The sequence below is a fragment of the Larus michahellis genome, chromosome 21 (assembly GCF_964199755.1).
Source record: "Larus michahellis chromosome 21, bLarMic1.1, whole genome shotgun sequence".
In the NCBI taxonomy this organism is placed as follows: Eukaryota; Metazoa; Chordata; class Aves; order Charadriiformes; family Laridae; genus Larus; species Larus michahellis.
This window is the reverse complement of record NC_133916.1, coordinates 3,956,169-3,972,453: the sequence shown is the minus strand read 5'-3', so window position 1 is coordinate 3,972,453 and position 16,285 is coordinate 3,956,169. Positions and strand designations below refer to the sequence as shown.

Below are 16,285 nucleotides of genomic sequence, written 5' to 3'. Positions count from 1 at the left end.
CACGTGTGAAGGATTTACCCCATAGTGGATATGTCATTTGTGGAAGATGGGTCATCATGGCTCTTAGCTGGGAATTATACTTTGGCTCAGGACAGCCAAAGGAGTGCCCCACGGCCACCGGAGTGAGGGCAGAGCGTAGTGATGGCCAGATGAAAGCAGGAAAGGGCCTTTGCCACCAAGACGGGCCGAGCTCTGCTCTCAACCACTTCCCTAAATTGTTGCTGAACATGATGAAGGATTTCCGCTTGAGGCAAGACCTCAGGCACTTCCTCCAGCAGCGTCACTGGGATGCGGGAGGGCTCACAAGGCAGACACTTTTGAACGGGACACCTTGGGCAGCCCCCACCAATGCCCCTTGCCTGGGCTTGAGGACGGCCATGGAGCTGAGAGCCCTCCTCCTGCTGCCGCTCTGCTTCCCAGGTAAGAGAAGGGCTGGGCTTGCCTCGGGCTTCCCACGCACCCAGGGGGAGCGGGACACCCTTCCCCACCTCCCGCTGCCCAGGGAGCTCCACACTGGGGGGGAATCCGACCATGGACAGACACTGCAGGGATGGGGAGGGAAGGGGCTGCCCCAGCTCCCACCATAACACATCTGGCTTCTCCAGGCTCCCAGGACAAACCACCCTGGGAGCACACAGCTGTGGTCTCCGGAGCAGCCCCAGCGCCTCCCCCAGTCGCCATTTCCCGTCACACTGCCTGGCCCCGCTCGGCTGCTCCCATTGCATCCCCGGGTCAGGACAGAGTTGCCCGGGGGGCACGCGCCTGCCTCCCCTGCTGTCCCAGCAGAGAGCACAAGGCTTTCCGCATGTGGTACCAGGTTGGAGAACCGAGGCAGCCCTGCACCCAGCACAGCCTCGCACCCTGGGTCGCTGGGCATCCTCCGAGGATGCTGCATGGAGGAGCTGCAGGCGGCTGGAGGCAAGCTCAAGCCCAGCCACAGAATGAGAATTTCATCCCCAGGGAACACACTGCCCTTGCTCCTTCCCTCTGCCCTGTCCCCAAATCCCAGACAGACGGCCACATGGCTCCTGAGGGGCACCTGAGCCCCACCACTGCCATGCCACGCGTCAGGTGGGCCTGGTCTCCATTCTCCCTGTGGCAAGGGGCAGTAACAACGGGCTGGGCTGCTGGGGCAGCTCCAAACGCTGAGCCATGCATGGTTCCATTTAGGCTTGAAGGTCCAACGCCTCTAGCATTCGCAGGTCTGTGGGTTTTAAACCAAAGATACTGGGGTTTAAATCACAGGGGTGGCCCCAGCTCAAATCTCAGCACTGCCCACCAGAAACCAACCTCCCCATTTCCAAGCAGGGGAATTTAGCAGGGGAAATGGATCTCGGGTTTCAGAGTGCCTCCAGACACAAGTGCCCCTGGACGAAGGTCGGAGGCAGTTTCTGTGTGTCCGTCGGGAGGCTGTGGGCAGCCCTGCATCAGCTCACCTCTCCCTCACCACATCTGGCATTTACAGGTCTCCAAGCCCAACCACCTGATGCCGAGGAGAGACAAGCAGAAGGAAGCATTCTGTCTATCCTGTGTCCTTACACAGCAGGGACTGACTACCAGCAGCAGAAAGCCTGGTGCCGCACAAGAGATGAACAATGTGAGCCCTTAGCGGAAACAACCAAGCCAGCACGATACCCATACACAAACAAGGCCACAAAGGGAAAAGTTACGATACTGGATGACGGCCTGTATAGAACTGTGTCCATCACCATGACCAGCCTCCAGGCAGAGGACTCAGGCACATACTCCTGTGCTTACCGTTCCGACAGTTACTGGTATATTCCCCTAAGGACGATCTCACTGATTGTTTTCAAGGGTGAGTACCTTTCTCCCCACACAAACTCAACACTTGTCAGAAAGCAACATCACTCCTTCCCGCACTCCCTCCCCCCTCTCCCTCACAGGTGAGCACCTTCCCCTGACCCCCACAGCCCCCCACCCTCCCCAGCCTCGCTCACCGCCTGCCCCGCTCACACAGGCACAGTGTGATGGAGCCCCACAGACCCCGCTGGCCCTGCAGGCTCTCGCCTCCCTCTTCTCCTGCCCGACCTCAGCCCTGCGCTGATGGACACGGCGTCTGTCAGGGAATTGCCCAGGGCAGAGTCTGGCCCAGGTGCCCACCTCAGGCCGGGGCTGTATGCCCGGGTGCCCACTGCTGGCGGGTCAGTGACCACATGTGCTGTTTCGCAGAGCTGCACACGTGGGAGCGGGACTCTCTCTCTGTGCAGTGCCCCTACAGCACCCTGGGGCACAGCACAGGTACAAAAGTCTGGTGTGGAAGAGAAGGTCAGACTGAGTGTAAAGTCGTGGTGAGCACAGACTACCCTTCGACACGGAATGCACAGTGATCTGCACTGTCCGTCTGGCTCACGTGTGCTCTCAGGGAATCTGCCACCAGATGGGCCTCGCTCTCCTCCATTTCCCTCTCCCTCTATCGCTTCCTCTCCCTCTGCCCAAGCAATCACCACCTTTCTCCCAGCTCCTCACTCAATGCTGCTGGGTAAAGCCTTGAAGCAGCAAACGGCACCCAGCTGCCAGGGAGAACCTGCCACTCGCTGAGGGGTGGCTGAACCCCACCACTGCCATCCCGGGGTGGGGAGGGGCTGGTCTCCATTCTCCCTGTGGCAAGGGGCAGTAACAATGGGCTGGGCTGCTGGGGCAGCTCCAAACGCTGAGCCATGCACGGCTCCATTTAGGCTTGAAGGTCCAACGCCTCTAGCATTCGCAGGTCTGTGGGTTTTAAACCAAAGATACTGGGGTTTAAATCACAGGCGTGGTCCCAGCTCAAATCTCAGCACTGCCCACCAGAAACCAACCTCCCCATTTCCAAGCAGGGGAATTTAGCAGGGGAAATGGATCTCGAGTTTCAGAGTGCCTCCAGACACAAGTGCCCCTGGACAAAGGTCGGAGGCAGTTTCTGTGTGTCTGTCGGGAGGCTGTGGGCAGCCCTGCATCAGCTCCCCTCTCCCTCACCACATCTGGCATTTACAGCTCTCCAAGCCCAACCACCTGATGCCGAGGAGAGACAAGCAGAAGGAAGCACTCTGTCTATCCGGTGTCCTTACACAGCACGGACTGACTACCAGCAGCAGAAAGCCTGGTGCCGCGTGAGAGATGGACAATGTGAGCCCTTAGCGGAAACAACCAAGCCAGCACGATACCCATACACAAACAAGGCCACAAAGGGAAAAGTTACGATAATGGATGACGGCCTGTATAGAACTGTATCCATCACCATGACCAACCTCCAGGCAGAGGACTCAGGCACATACTCCTGTGCTTACCGTTACGACAGTTACTGGTATATTCCCCTAAGGACGATCTCACTGATTGTTTTCAAGGGTGAGTACCTTTCTCCCCACACAAACTCAACACTTGTCAGAAAGCAACATCACTCCTTCCCGCGCTCTGTCCCCCCTCTCCCTCACAGGTGAGCACCTTCCCCTGACCCCCACAGCCCCCCACCCTCCCCAGCCTCGCTCACCGCCTGCCCCGCTCACACAGGCACAGTGTGATGGAGCCCCACAGACCCCGCTGGCCCTGCAGGCTCTCGCCTCCCTCTTCTCCTGCCCGACCTCAGCCCTGCGCTGATGGACACGGCGTCTGTCAGGGAATTGCCCAGGGCAGAGTCAGGCCCAGGTGCCCACCTCAGGCCGCGGCTGGATGCCCGGGTGCCCACTGCTGGCGGGTCAGTGACCACATGTGCTGTTTCGCAGAGCTGCACACGTGGGAGCAGGACACTCTCTCTGTGCAGTGCCCCTACAGTGGCCTGGCCTACGGCACGGGGACAAAAGTCTGGTGTCGAAGAGAAGGTCAGACTGCGTGTAAAACTGTGGCGAGATCAGATTACCCTTCAACACGGCATAACAGCCAAGCTCTGGAAGACAGAACATTGATCCAGGATGACACCCAGAAAAGGACTGTCAACATTACCATGCAGAAGCTGCAGGCCCAGGACAGCGGCATGTACTGGTGTGCATTATATAGAGGCCGTGAACTCATCCGGATAATGGACTTCCAGCTCTCTGTGTCCAAGAGTGAGTACCTACTGGCAGACAAGCCTGCCCGTTGGCAGCGTTCAGCCTCACCACCCTGCTGCTTCTCCCTCCTGGCCTGCGCCACTGCAGCGAGGAGCCCAGTGCTGCCGCCACACAGCTGATGTCTCCCTCTCTGTCTCTCTGGTGGACACACGGGCGGCTGCCCCTTGGGCCTGTGGAGCCAAAGCTCTGGCCTGGCCCTTCATGCTCTGTCTGCTCCCAGCTGCTCCCACGAGCTCCCACAAATGGGGCCGCTCTTCACAACTGCTTCCCACAGGGCTCAGCCAGGGGCTCCAGGAGCAGCTCCCCCAGTTCTGCGCTTGCCTGGCCCACGCTGGGCACCGCTGGAGACCTCCCCCACTGCAGGCATTGCTCTTGCTCTGGCCCCGCAGCTGCCAGCCCTCCCTCGTCATGGACTCCCAGGCCCCACGGGCTGAGCCCCCGTGAGCATGCGGTCCCTGGGGGAACCAAAGCAAGGGGACAGGACACCAGCCAATTTGTGGCTCAACTCTGCACGAGTAACCTGGCTCCTGTCCCCTTCTGCTCCTCATGTCCTGCAAGCAATTCTCATAGCCGAGTCCTTCACAGACAATGCTCTCTGCTTACTTCTCATAAGCCTCTGTCTGCTTAAGCACAGAGCTGTTAAATAGTTCAGTGCTACCTGAAGACCTCTGCCATAGAGCAGAGCTGCTTGCACTTACAGCACTTCCTTCGGCCACGTGTTGGGGGGGTACACACAAAGCGGGGCTCCTGCTCAGCTCCTTGCCCCTCCCTCCCACCTTTTGATCCTTACTTTGCTTTGCCGGCTGACAGCAAGTCACGATGACACAGGTTACAGCCTGGGCAGTTTGGCTGTGCTGGGCATCGTGGCAGGAGTGCGTTTATAGCCCCATCTTCCCAGGGCCAGGGAAGTTTAGCTGGTAAATGCAAAGCAGCCCAGTAGTGATTATTCTTCTCTTCCTGTTTGTGATTGCAGCGTCGGCTGGAACACCTTTGTCAGGTACTGCAAGCACAAGTCTAACAACCCCTTCTGGCCACTCCCCACCACCATTGTAAGGCCTAAAGAAGTCTCTGAGCTTGAACACAGACAGGAGTTGTTAACATCTCGCGTTGTTTCCCCTCTACTTAAAATCCCTTCAGTCGTGCCTGCAGAGACATTGCTGTCAATACGCCTCCTCAGCAGCTGCACACCTGACTGGCCATTCTGTTTTGCTTTGTCTCCTGTCACTGACACAGGTCAGTCCTTTCTCTGAAAGTATTCTACTTGCAGGTGAAGCACCAACCTCCTTGTCTTCCATTTCTCCAATGATTCCCTCTAACTCCACTGAAAGAACTATCAGTATTGAGGAAGAAATGAAACAACACAGGTGAGCTGTACCTTGCTGACAGGTGAACGGGGCAGCACGAGCCAGCCTGAACACTCGAGGGTAGAAAAGAGCAGTTTCTGTCTGCTCCTCCCCCAGGTGACAGAAGACTCATTTTATCAACAATCGAGTAAGAGGGAATTGGCTAATCTGATTTATCTCACAGTTGCAAAGAAGCTGTGATGGTACGGGGCAAAGAGAAAACATTTCTCTAACTAGAAAGCAGCAAGCAGAAAACAACAGAAAAACTAGGAGTTCACCACACGTGGCAAAAGAAATGCACACGGCTGCAGAGATCCTGCCCCAGAAATACCACCAGATGGAGGATTTGGCTGGCTATCTCTGTACCTCCTCCAAAGATGAAAACAAAGGAGAAATAACAAAACAAACATTTTGAAATGTAACAAATTCAAAGCGGCAAAAAGAAAAGTCTTTTGTGCCTTACTGGGAACGTAGGCCTCTGAACGAGGGGGATGGGGAGCTCTTTTACTTTACTTACGGCATAGCTAATAGGTTCTTCCATCCTCCTCGCATCAGCACACATCTTACACTGTCTGTAAAAATCTCCGCGCTCCTTCCCTTTCACTGTCTTCTTCACTGACATAAACTGCTAAATTTGCTCCTTTCAGGAGTTTTCTATGTGGGGAAGATAATCTCAAAAGCAATCTGCAGTATCCGAACTCCCCATGGTTTGGAGAGCTCAGTCTTCCATCGTGCTAAACAGACATCTGTAGAACGATGCTCGGGACAGATTTACCTTCCTTTCTAAACTCATTGGGAGTCTCCCTTAAATACTAATTCCTGATGGATTCCCCTTATGCATGAAGAATGGTCACGTTCCACAAAATCCTTACCCTCCTTGGGGAACCCCTCCATCTCTCTGGATCGATTCTGCTGTCCTTGTGGGGTTTTTAATTTGTTTTGGTATATTTCTTTCCTTTTTTTTTTCTAGGTTGCAGACCATCCTTTGGCTTGTCCTTGGTATCGTGACCAGCAAGATCCTGGCAATAGTGATCTTAGTGCTCCTCACAAGAAGGATGAAGAGGACCTCCACAGTGAAAGCATCTAGATGATAGTAAGCAGCAAAATCACAGTGCAAAACAACAAGTCCTCTCCAGAACAGCAACGACCTGCCTGGTGGGGATGCAAGTCATGTGGGCTTTTAGCCAAAACCAGAGAAAGTTGCTTCTCACCAAAGCTTTTCCACTGGGGCAAGCTCCTATAACTGAATCCCGTTCAGAGAAGCAACAAAGTACAGTTAGGAAGGACAGAGACACCAGCAGACACACTGAGACACTGCCCTTGAGCACAGGGATAAGAAAAGGGCGAGGAAGAGAGGGGTGAAGAGGCTTGGGGAAAAAAATGTGCTATATAGAGACAGGTTCCCCTCTTTTTCCCCATGTCTCTTGAATTTCTCAAAAGCAGCTCCTCCCACTACCCCACTCTTGGCTGCTAGGGCTGACGCATCACACTGCTTTATACCCTGAGGTAGTTTAAATCCCACATGGTCTAAAGCAGGCATGAATTAACTTCTCTCCCTCTGTTGCCCAGCACCAACCACTCTGGTGGGAATTTCCCTCCTGATATTACTCAGAAGGAAACATTTTGCTTAAGAGAAGAAACCTCTCCCACAGCCTAAATACCTCCAAACACATAAAGGCTCCTTTTCAGCAGGTTCAGAGGGCAGTTTGTACGACCAGTCAATCTGTCCCCGGTTCCTGGCAGCCCCTGTAATTCTGCAAGGTGCAGTAAGCGTTTGCCCCCACCAGAAAACATCAGCCTTCTTTTCCCACTACTGGACTCAACTATGAACACTTCCCAGCCAACAGACATTTCATGAAAGACGTTTCCCTCTACCTGTCCAGGGCAGGAGATACCAGGAGAGGAGAAAGTTCTGAGAAGAGCTCACGTGACACCCTGTGCTAAAAGCACCTCTATGCCCCAGGTCGAAGAAGTCTCTTCCTTCCAGCCAGCCAGAGCACAAGCTACCACCCACTGCCACCCTGCCAGCCTCACCTGAGGCCAGCCCTTAAATATCTTCCTCCTTGTCACACAGCAAAGTCAAAAGGGACTTTGAGGGAGGGGAAAACACAGCTTGCTTCAATTATTGCTCTCTTTCCTCCTCCTCCTTCTACTCTTCCTATCTCCAGCCCAGCCAGCAGCCTCACCTCCTCCTCTCCTTTTGACCAGCAGAGGAGGGAGGCAGGCGGGGAGGAGCCCATGGGCAGCATCTGCTGCTGGGAGCTGCCCTCGCAGCCTGCCCGGGCTCTGCCACCAGCACCCCCCTGTTGCCAGGTCCCACCCGGGAGCAGCCGCGCTACTGTCACAGAGCAGGGTCTCACCCCGGAGCACCCACACTTCCCACAGAGCTCTGCAAACCCTCTCGCCTTCCCCATGGGCCCCTGCACCAGGGCTCTGCGAGGCTGCCCCATGGCAAATAAAATGTGCAAAACCAAACGGTTCTGGTCTGGTTTCTGCAGCTGGGCACTCAGGGGAAGGCACCCCGAGGGCTCTGTGCACAGCAAAGCACAGGGCACGAGGGAAATGGCTGTGGGGGTGGAGGTGGGGGATCCCAAACAACACGGGAGGGTTCATGCAGACACAGCCCTGGACGCATTACCACCCTGGCTTTCAGGAGACTTTCCAGCAAGGGCCTGGGCAGAGGACACCGTGGGAGCCCAGAGAGAAGGGCTTGGCCAGGGCAAAGGACCTGCTCCATCTCCCACGACTCGGGACAGCCCAAGGAGTGCTCCACGGCCACCGGAGTGAGGGCAGAGCATGGCAATGGCCAGGCGAGAGCAGCAAAGGGCCTTTGCCATCAAGATGGGCCGAGCTCTGCTCTCAGCCACTTCCCCAAACGCATTAAGAAATTATCGTAATATCAGTCCCGTAACAAAACATGGTGAAGGATTTCCGCTTGAGGCAAGACCTCAGGCACTTCCTCCAGCAGCGTCACTGGGATGCGGGAGGGCTCACAAGGCAGACACTTTTGAACGGGACACCTTGGGCAGCCCCCACCAATGCCCCTTGCCTGGGCTTGAGGACGGCCATGGAGCTGAGAGCCCTCCTCCTGCTGCCGCTCTGCTTCCCAGGTAAGAGAAGGGCTGGGCTTGCCTTGGCCTCCCCCCCACCCAGGGGGAGCGGGACACCCTTCCCCACCTCCCGCTGCCCAGGGAGCTCCACACTGGATTCCCATCCGACCATGGACAGACACTGCAGGGATGGGGAGGGAAGGGGCCGCCCCAGCTCCCACCATAACACATCTGGCTTCTCCAGGCTCCCAGGACAAACCACCCTGGGAGCACACAGCTGCGGTCTCCGGAGCAGCCCCAGCGCCTCCCACAGTCACCATTTCCCGTCACACTGCCTGGCCCTGCTCGGCTGCTCCCATTGCAGCCCTGGGTCAGGACAGCGTTGCCCGGGGGCACGCGCCTGCCTCCCCTGCTGTCCCAGCAGAGAGCACAAGGCTTTCCGCATGTGGTACCAGGTTGGAGAACCGAGGCAGCCCTGCACCCAGCACAGCCTCGCACCCTGGGTTGCTGGGCATCCTCCGAGGATGCCGCATGGAGGAGCTGCAGGTGGCTGGAGGCAAGCTCAAGCCCAGCCACAGAATGAGCATTTCATCCCCAGGGAACACACTGCCCTTGCTCCTTCCCTCTGCCCTGTCCCCAAATCCCAGACAGACGGCCACATGGCTCCTGAGGGGCGGCTGAGCCCCACCACTGCCATGCCACGCGTTGGGTGGGGCTGGTCTCCATTCTCCCTGTGGCAAGGGGCAGTAACAACGGGCTGGGCTGCTGGGGCAGCTCCAAACGCTGAGCCATGCACCGCTCCATTTAGGCTTGAACGTCCAACGCCTCTAGCATTCGCAGGTCTGTGGGTTTTAAACCAAAGATACTGGGGTTTAAATCACAGAGGTGGTCCCAGCTCAAATCTCAGGACTGCCCACCAGAAACCAACCTCCCCATTTCCAAGCAGGGGAATTTAGCAGGGGAAATGGATCTCGGGTTTCAGAGTGCCTCCAGACACAAGTGCCCCTGGACGAAGGTCGGAGGCAGTTTCTGTGTGTCCGTCGGGAGGCTGTGGGCAGCCCTGCATCAGCTCCCCTCTCCCTCACCACATCTGGCATTTACAGGTCTCCAAGCCCAACCACCTGATGCCGAGGAGAGACAAGCAGAAGGAAGCACTCTGTCTATCCGGTGTCCTTACACAGCATGGACTGACTACCAGCAGCAGAAAGCCTGGTGCCGCACGAGAGATGGGCAATGTGAGCCCTTAGCGGAAACAACCAAGCCAGCACGATACCCATACACAAACAAGGCCACAAAGGGAAAAGTTACGATAATGGATGACCGCCAGCATAGAACTGTGTCCATCACCATGACCAACCTCCAGGCAGAGGACTCAGGCACATACTCCTGTGCTTACCGTTACAACAGTTCCCAATATATTCCCCTAAGGACGATCTCACTGATTGTTTTCAAGGGTGAGTACCTTTCTCCCCACACAAACTCAACACTTGTCAGAAAGCAACATCACTCCTTCCCGCACTCCCTCCCCCCTCTCTCTTACAAGCGAGCGGCTTCCCCTGACCCCCACAGCCCCCCACCCTCCCCAGCCTCGCTCACCCCCTGCCCCGCTCACACAGGCACAGTGTGACGGAGCCCCACAGTCCCCGCTGGCCCTGCAGGCTCTCGCCTCCCTCTTCTCCTGCCCGACCTCAGCCCTGCGCTGATCCGTCAGGGAGTTGCCCAGGGCAGAGTCAGGCCCAGGTGCCCACCTCAGGCCGCGGCTGGATGCCCGGGTGCCCACTGCTGGCGGGTCAGTGACCACATGTGCTGTTTCGCAGAGCTGCACACGTGGGAGCGGGACACTCTCTCTGTGCAGTGCCCCTACAGCACCCCGGGGCACAGCACGGGGACAAAAGTCTGGTGTGGAAGAGAAGGTCAGACTGAGTGTAAAGTCGTGGTGAGCACAGACTACCCTTCGACACGGAATGCACAGTGATCTGCACTCTCCATCTGGCTCACGTGTGCTCTTGCGGAATCTGCCACCAGATGGGCCTCGCTCTCCTCCATTTCCCTCTCCCTCTGTCCCTTCCTCTCCCTCTGCCCAAGCAATCACCACCTTTCTCCCAGCTCCTCACTCAATGCTGCTGGGTAAAGCCTTGAAGCAGCAAACGGCACCCAGCTGACAGGGAGAACCTGCCACTCGCTGAGGGGTGGCTGAACCCCACCACTGCCATCCCGGGGTGGGGAGGGGCTGGTCTCCATTCTCCCTGTGGCAAGGGGCAGTAACAACGGGCTGGGCTGCTGGGGCAGCTCCAAACGCTGAGCCATGCACGGCTCCATTTAGGCTTGAAGGTCCAACGCCTCTAGCATTCGCAGGTCTGTGGGTTTTAAACCAAAGATACTGGGGTTTAAATCACAGAGGTGGTCCCAGCTCAAATCTCAGCACTGCCCACCAGAAACCAACCTCCCCATTTCCAAGCAGGGGAATTTAGCAGGGGAAATGGATCTCGAGTTTCAGAGTTCCTCCAGACACAAGTGCCCCTGGACGAAGGTCGGAGGCAGTTTCTGTGTGTCTGTCGGGAGGCTGTGGGCAGCCCTGCATCAGCTCCCCTCTCCCTCACCACATCTGCCATTTACAGGTCTCCAAGCCCAACCACCTGATGCCGAGGAGAGACAAGCAGAAGGAAGCACTCTGTCTATCCGGTGTCCTTACACAGCACGGACTGACTCCCAGCGGCAGAAAGCCTGGTGCCACGTGAGAGATGGACAATGTGAGCCCTTAGCGGAAACAACCAAGCCAGCACGATACCCATACACAAACACGGCCACAAAGGGGAAAGTTACGATACTGGATGACAGCCAGCATAGAACTGTGTCCATCACCATGACCAGCCTCCAGACAGAGGACTCAGGCACATACTCCTGTGCTTACCATTCCGACAGTTACTGGTATATTCCCCTAAGGACGATCTCACTGATTGTTTTCAAGGGTGAGTACCTTTCTCCCCACACAAACTCAACACTTGTCAGAAAGCAACATCACTCCTTCCCGCACTCCCTCCCCGCTCTCCCTCACAGGTGAGCACCTTCTCCTGACCCCCACAGCCCCCCACCCTCCCCAGCCTCGCTCACCCCCTGCCCCGCTCACACAGGCACGGTGTGACGGAGCCCCACAGACCCCGCTGGCCCTGCAGGCTCTCGCCTCCCTCTTCTCCTGCCCGACCTCAGCCCTGCACTGATGGACGCGCCGTCCGTCAGGGAGTTGCCCAGGGCAGAGTCAGGCCCAGGTGCCCACCTCAGGCTGCGGCTGGATGCCCGGGTGCCCACTGCTGGCGGGTCAGTGACCACATGTGCTGTTTCGCAGAGCTGCACACGTGGGAGCAGGACACTCTCTCTGTGCAGTGCCCGTACAGTGGCCTGGCGTACGGCACGGGGATAAAAGTCTGGTGTCGAAGAGAAGGTCAGACTGCATGTAAAACTGTGGTGAGATCAGATTACCCTTCGACACGGCATAACAGCCAAGCTCTGCAAGACAGAACATTCATCCAGGATGACACCCAGAAAAGGACTGTCAACATTACCATGCAGAAGCTGCAGGCCCAGGACAGCGGCATGTACTGGTGTGCATTATATAGAGGCCCTGAACTCATCCGGATAATGGACTTCCAGCTCTCTGTGTCCAAGAGTGAGTACCTACTGGCAGACAAGCCTGCCTGTTGGCAGCGTTCAGCCTCACCACCCTGCTGCTTCTCCCTCCTGGCCTGCGCCACAGCAGCGAGGAGCCCAGCGCTGCCGCCACACAGCTGATGTCTCTCTCTCTGTCTCTCTGGCGGACACACGGGCGGCTGCCCCTTGGGCCTGTGGAGCCAAAGCTCTGGCCTGGCCCTTCATGCTCTGTCTGCTCCCAGCTGCTCCCACTTCACAACTGCTTCCCACAGGGCTCAGCCAGGGGCTCCAGGAGCAGCTCCCCCAGCTCTGCGCTTGCCTGGCCCACGCTGGGCACCGCTGGAGACCTCCCCCACTGCAGGCATTGCTCTTGCTCTGGCCCCGCAGCTGCCAGCCCTCCCTCGTCATGGACTCCCAGGCCCCACGGGCTGAGCCCCCATGAGCATGCGGTCCCTGGGGGAACCAAAGCAAGGGGACAGGACACCAGCCAATTTGTGGCTCAACTCTGCACAAGTAACCTGGCTCCTGTCCCCTTCTGCTCCTCATGTCCTGCAAGCAATTCTCATAGCCGAGTCCTTCACAGACAATGCTCTCTGCTTACTTCTCATAAGCCTCTGTCTGCTTAAGCACAGAGCTGTTAAATAGTTCAGTGCTACCTGAAGACCTCTGCCATAGAGCAGAGCTGCTTGCACTTACAGCACTTCCTTCGGCCACGTGTTGGGGGGGTACACACAAAGCGGGGCTCCTGCTCAGCTCCTTGCCCCTCCCTCCCACCTTTTGATCCTTATTTTGCTTTGCCGGCTGACAGCAAGTCGCGATGACACAGGTTACAGCCTGGGCAGTTTGGCTGTGCTGGGCATCGTGGCAGGAGTGCGTTTATAGCCCCATCTTCCCAGGGCCAGGGAAGTTTAGCTGGTAAATGCAAAGCAGCCCAGTAGCGATTATTCTTCTCTTCCTGTTTGTGATTGCAGCGTCGGCTGGAACACCTTTGTGAGGTACTGCAAGCACAAGTCTAACAACCCCTTCTGGCCACTCCCCACCACCATTGTAAGGCCTAAAGAAGTCTCTGAGCTTGAACACAGACAGGAGTTGTTAACGTCTCGCGTTGTTTCCCCTCTACTTAAAATCCCTTCAGTCGTGCCTGCAGAGACATTGCTGTCAATACGCCTCCTCAGCAGCTGCACACCTGACTGGCCATTCTGTTTTGCTTTGTCTCCTGTCACTGACACAGGTCGGTCCTTTCTCTGAAAGTATTCTACTTGCAGGTGAAGCACCAACCTCCTTGTCTTCCATTTCTCCAATGATTCCCTCTAACTCCACTGAAAGAACTATCAGTATTGAGGAAGAAATGAAACAACACAGGTGAGCTGTACCTTGCTGACAGGTGAACGGGGCAGCACGAGCCAGCCTGAACACTCGAGGGTAGAAAAGAGCAGGTTCTGTCCGCTCCTCCCCCAGGTAACAGAAGACTCATTTTATCAACAATCGAGTAAGAGGGAATTGGCTAATCTGATTTATCTCACAGTTGCAAAGAAGCTGTGATGGTACGGGGCAAAGAGAAAACATTTCTCTAACTAGAAAGCAGCAAGCAGAAAACAACAGAAAAACTAGGAGTTCACCACACGTGGCAAAAGAAATGCACACGGCTGCAGAGATCCTACCCCAGAAATACCACCAGATGGAGGATTTGGCTGGCTATCTCTGTACCTCCTCCAAAGATGAAAACAAAGGAGAAATAACAAAACAAACATTTTGAAATGTAACAAATTCAAAGCAGCAAAAAGAAAAGTCTCTTGTGCCTTACTGGGAACGTAGGCCTCTGAACGAGGGGGATGGGGAGCTCTTTTACTTTACTTACGGCATAGCTAATAGGTTCTTCCATCCTCCTCGCATCAGCACACATCTTACACTGTCTGTAAAAATCTCCGCGCTCCTTCCCTTTCACTGTCTTCTTCACTGACATAAACTGCTAAATTTGCTCCTTTCAGGAGTTTTCTATGTGGGGAAGATAATCTCAAAAGCAATCTGCAGTATCCGAACTCCCCATGGTTTGGAGAGCTCAGTCTTCCATCGTGCTAAACAGACATCTGTAGAACGATGCTCGGGACAGATTTACCTTCCTTTCTAAACTCATTGGGAGTCTCCCTTAAATACTAATTCCTGATGGATTCCCCTTATGCATGAAGAATGGTCACGTTCCACAAAATCCTTACCCTCCTTGGGGAACCCCTCCATCTCTCTGGATCGATTCTGCTGTCCTTGTGGGGTTTTTAATTTGTTTTGGTATGTTTCTTTCCTTTTTTTTTTTCTAGGTTGCAGACCATCCTTTGGCTTGTCCTTGGTATCGTGACCAGCAAGATCCTGGCAATAGTGATCTTAGTGCTCCTCATGAGAAGGATGAAGAGGACCTCCACAGTGAAAGCATCTAGATGATAGTAAGCAGCAAAATCACAGTGCAAAACAACAAGTCCTCTCCAGAACAGCAACCACCTGCCTGGTGGGGATGCAAGTCATGTGGGCTTTTAGCCAAAACCAGAGAAAGTTGCTTCTCACCAAAGCTTTTCCACTGGGGCAAGCTCCTATAACTGAATCCCGTTCAGAGAAGCAACAAAGTACAGTTAGGAAGGACAGAGACACCAGCAGACACACTGAGACACTGCCCTTGAGCACAGGGATAAGAAAAGGGCGAGGAAGAGAGGGGTGAAGAGGCTTGGGGAAAAAAATGTGCTATATAGAGACAGGTTCCCCTCTTTTTCCCCATGTCTCTTGAATTTCTCAAAAGCAGCTCCTCCCACTACCCCACTCTTGGCTGCTAGGGCTGACGCATCACACTGCTTTATACCCTGAGGTAGTTTAAATCCCACATGGTCTAAAGCAGGCATGAATTAACTTCTCTCCTTCTGTTGCCCAGCACCAACCACTCTGGTGGGAATTTCCCTCCTGATATTACTCAGAAGGAAACATTTTGCTTAAGAGAAGAAACCTCTCCCACAGCCTAAATACCTCCAAACACATAAAGGCTCCTTTTCAGCAGGTTCAGAGGGCAGTTTGTACGACCGGTCAATCTGTCCCCGGTTCCTGGCAGCCCCTGTAATTCTGCAAGGTGCAGTAAGCGTTCGCCCCGACCAGAAAACATCAGCCTTCTTTTCCCACTGCTGGACTCAACTATGAACACTTCCCAGCCAACAGACATTTCATGAAAGACTTTTCCCTCTACCCGTCCAGGGCAGGAGATACCAGGAGAGGAGAAAGTTCTGAGAAGAGCTCACGTGATACCCTGTGCTAAAAGCACCTCTATGCCCCAGGTCGAAGAAGTCTCTTCCTTCCAGCCAGAGCACAAGCTACCACCCGCTGCCACCCTGCCAGCCTCACCTGAGGCCAGCCCTTAAATATCTTCCTCCTTGTCACACAGCAAAGTCAAAAGGGACTTTGAGGGAGGGGAAAACACAGCTTGCTTCAATTATTGCTCTCTTTCCTCCTCCTCCTTCTACTCTTCCTACCTCCAGCCCAGCCAGCAGCCTCACCTCCTCCTCTCCTTTTGACCAGCAGAGGAGGGAGGCAGGCAGGGAGGAGCCCATGGGCAGCATCTGCTGCTGGGAGCTGCCCTTGCAGCCTGCCCGGGCTCTGCCACCAGCACCCCCCTGTTGCCAGGTCCCACCCAGGAGCAGCCGCGCTACTGCCACAGAGCAGGGTCTCACCCCGGAGCACCCACACTTCCCACAGAGCTCTGCAAACCCTCTCGCCTTCCCCATGGGCCCCTGCACCAGGGCTCTGCGAGGCTGCCCCATGGCAAATAAAATGTGCAAAACCAAACGGTTCTGGTCTGGTTTCTGCAGCTGGGCACTCAGGGGAAGGCACCCCGAGGGCTCTGTGCACAGCAAAGCACAGGGCATGAGGGAAATGGCTGTGGGGGTGGAGGTGGGGGATCCCAAACGACACGGGAGGGTTCATGCAGACACAGCCCTGGACGCATTACCACCCTGGCTTTCAGGAGACTTTCCAGCAAGGGCCTGGGCAGAGGACACCGTGGGAGCCCAGAGAGAAGGGCCTGGCCAGGGCAAAGGACCTGCTCCATCTCCCACGACTCGGGACAGCCCGAGGAGTGCCCCACGGCCACCGGAGTGAGGGCAGAGCATGGCAATGGCCAGGCGAGAGCAGCAAAGGGCCTTTGCCATCAAGATGGGCCGAGCTCTGCTCTCAGCCACTT

The 16,285-nt window shown here is 55.8% G+C and overlaps 2 protein-coding genes across 8 annotated transcripts; both read left to right on the top strand.

Annotated features, from left to right (window-relative positions):
• Positions 1-257: 257 nt before the first annotated feature.
• LOC141733599 (polymeric immunoglobulin receptor-like) lies at positions 258-7,856 on the top strand. 4 transcript variants are annotated; one of them, XM_074564177.1, is made up of 8 exons: positions 258-420; positions 1,466-1,816; positions 2,992-3,342; positions 3,717-4,037; positions 5,014-5,037; positions 5,308-5,404; positions 6,354-6,476; positions 7,267-7,855. In XM_074564177.1, exons 1-7 carry the CDS (start codon positions 378-380, stop codon positions 6,472-6,474), a joined length of 1,308 nt encoding a protein of 435 aa, XP_074420278.1. In that variant the 5' UTR covers positions 258-377; the 3' UTR covers positions 6,475-6,476; positions 7,267-7,855. The 4 variants fall into 4 exon arrangements, with proteins under 4 accessions (XP_074420278.1, XP_074420279.1, XP_074420280.1 ...); XM_074564178.1 differs by lacking the exon at positions 5,014-5,037 and having other exon boundaries at positions 7,267-7,856; XM_074564179.1 differs by lacking the exon at positions 5,308-5,404 and adding an exon at positions 5,178-5,273 and having other exon boundaries at positions 6,354-7,855.
• A 470-nt stretch (positions 7,857-8,326) lies between these two features.
• LOC141733756 (polymeric immunoglobulin receptor-like) lies at positions 8,327-15,879 on the top strand. 4 transcript variants are annotated; one of them, XM_074564563.1, is made up of 7 exons: positions 8,327-8,493; positions 9,537-9,887; positions 11,052-11,402; positions 11,777-12,097; positions 13,344-13,440; positions 14,391-14,513; positions 15,304-15,879. In XM_074564563.1, exons 1-6 carry the CDS (start codon positions 8,451-8,453, stop codon positions 14,509-14,511), a joined length of 1,284 nt encoding a protein of 427 aa, XP_074420664.1. In that variant the 5' UTR covers positions 8,327-8,450; the 3' UTR covers positions 14,512-14,513; positions 15,304-15,879. The 4 variants fall into 4 exon arrangements, 3 of the variants coding, with proteins under 3 accessions (XP_074420664.1, XP_074420665.1, XP_074420666.1); XR_012584387.1 differs by having other exon boundaries at positions 8,371-8,493; positions 13,344-13,536; positions 15,304-15,316; XM_074564564.1 differs by having other exon boundaries at positions 8,371-8,493; positions 15,110-15,879.
• The last annotated feature ends 406 nt before the right edge of the window (positions 15,880-16,285 follow it).

What these genes read in the sequence shown, in the direction of transcription:
- LOC141733599 (XM_074564177.1), top strand. Translation starts at nt 378, where the DNA reads ATGGAGCTGAGAGCCCTCCTCCTGCTGCCGCTCTGCTTCCCAG. An exon ending in GCTGCCGCTCTGCTTCCCAG is followed by an intron (nt 421 to 1,465) that starts GTAAGAGAAGGG and finishes TGGCATTTACAG; the next exon opens with GTCTCCAAGCCCAACCACCT. An exon ending in CCAGCTCTCTGTGTCCAAGA is followed by an intron (nt 4,038 to 5,013) that starts GTGAGTACCTAC and finishes TTGTGATTGCAG; the next exon opens with CGTCGGCTGGAACACCTTTG.
- LOC141733756 (XM_074564563.1), top strand. Translation starts at nt 8,451, where the DNA reads ATGGAGCTGAGAGCCCTCCTCCTGCTGCCGCTCTGCTTCCCAG. An exon ending in CTCACTGATTGTTTTCAAGG is followed by an intron (nt 9,888 to 11,051) that starts GTGAGTACCTTT and finishes TGCCATTTACAG; the next exon opens with GTCTCCAAGCCCAACCACCT. An exon ending in CTCACTGATTGTTTTCAAGG is followed by an intron (nt 11,403 to 11,776) that starts GTGAGTACCTTT and finishes GCTGTTTCGCAG; the next exon opens with AGCTGCACACGTGGGAGCAG.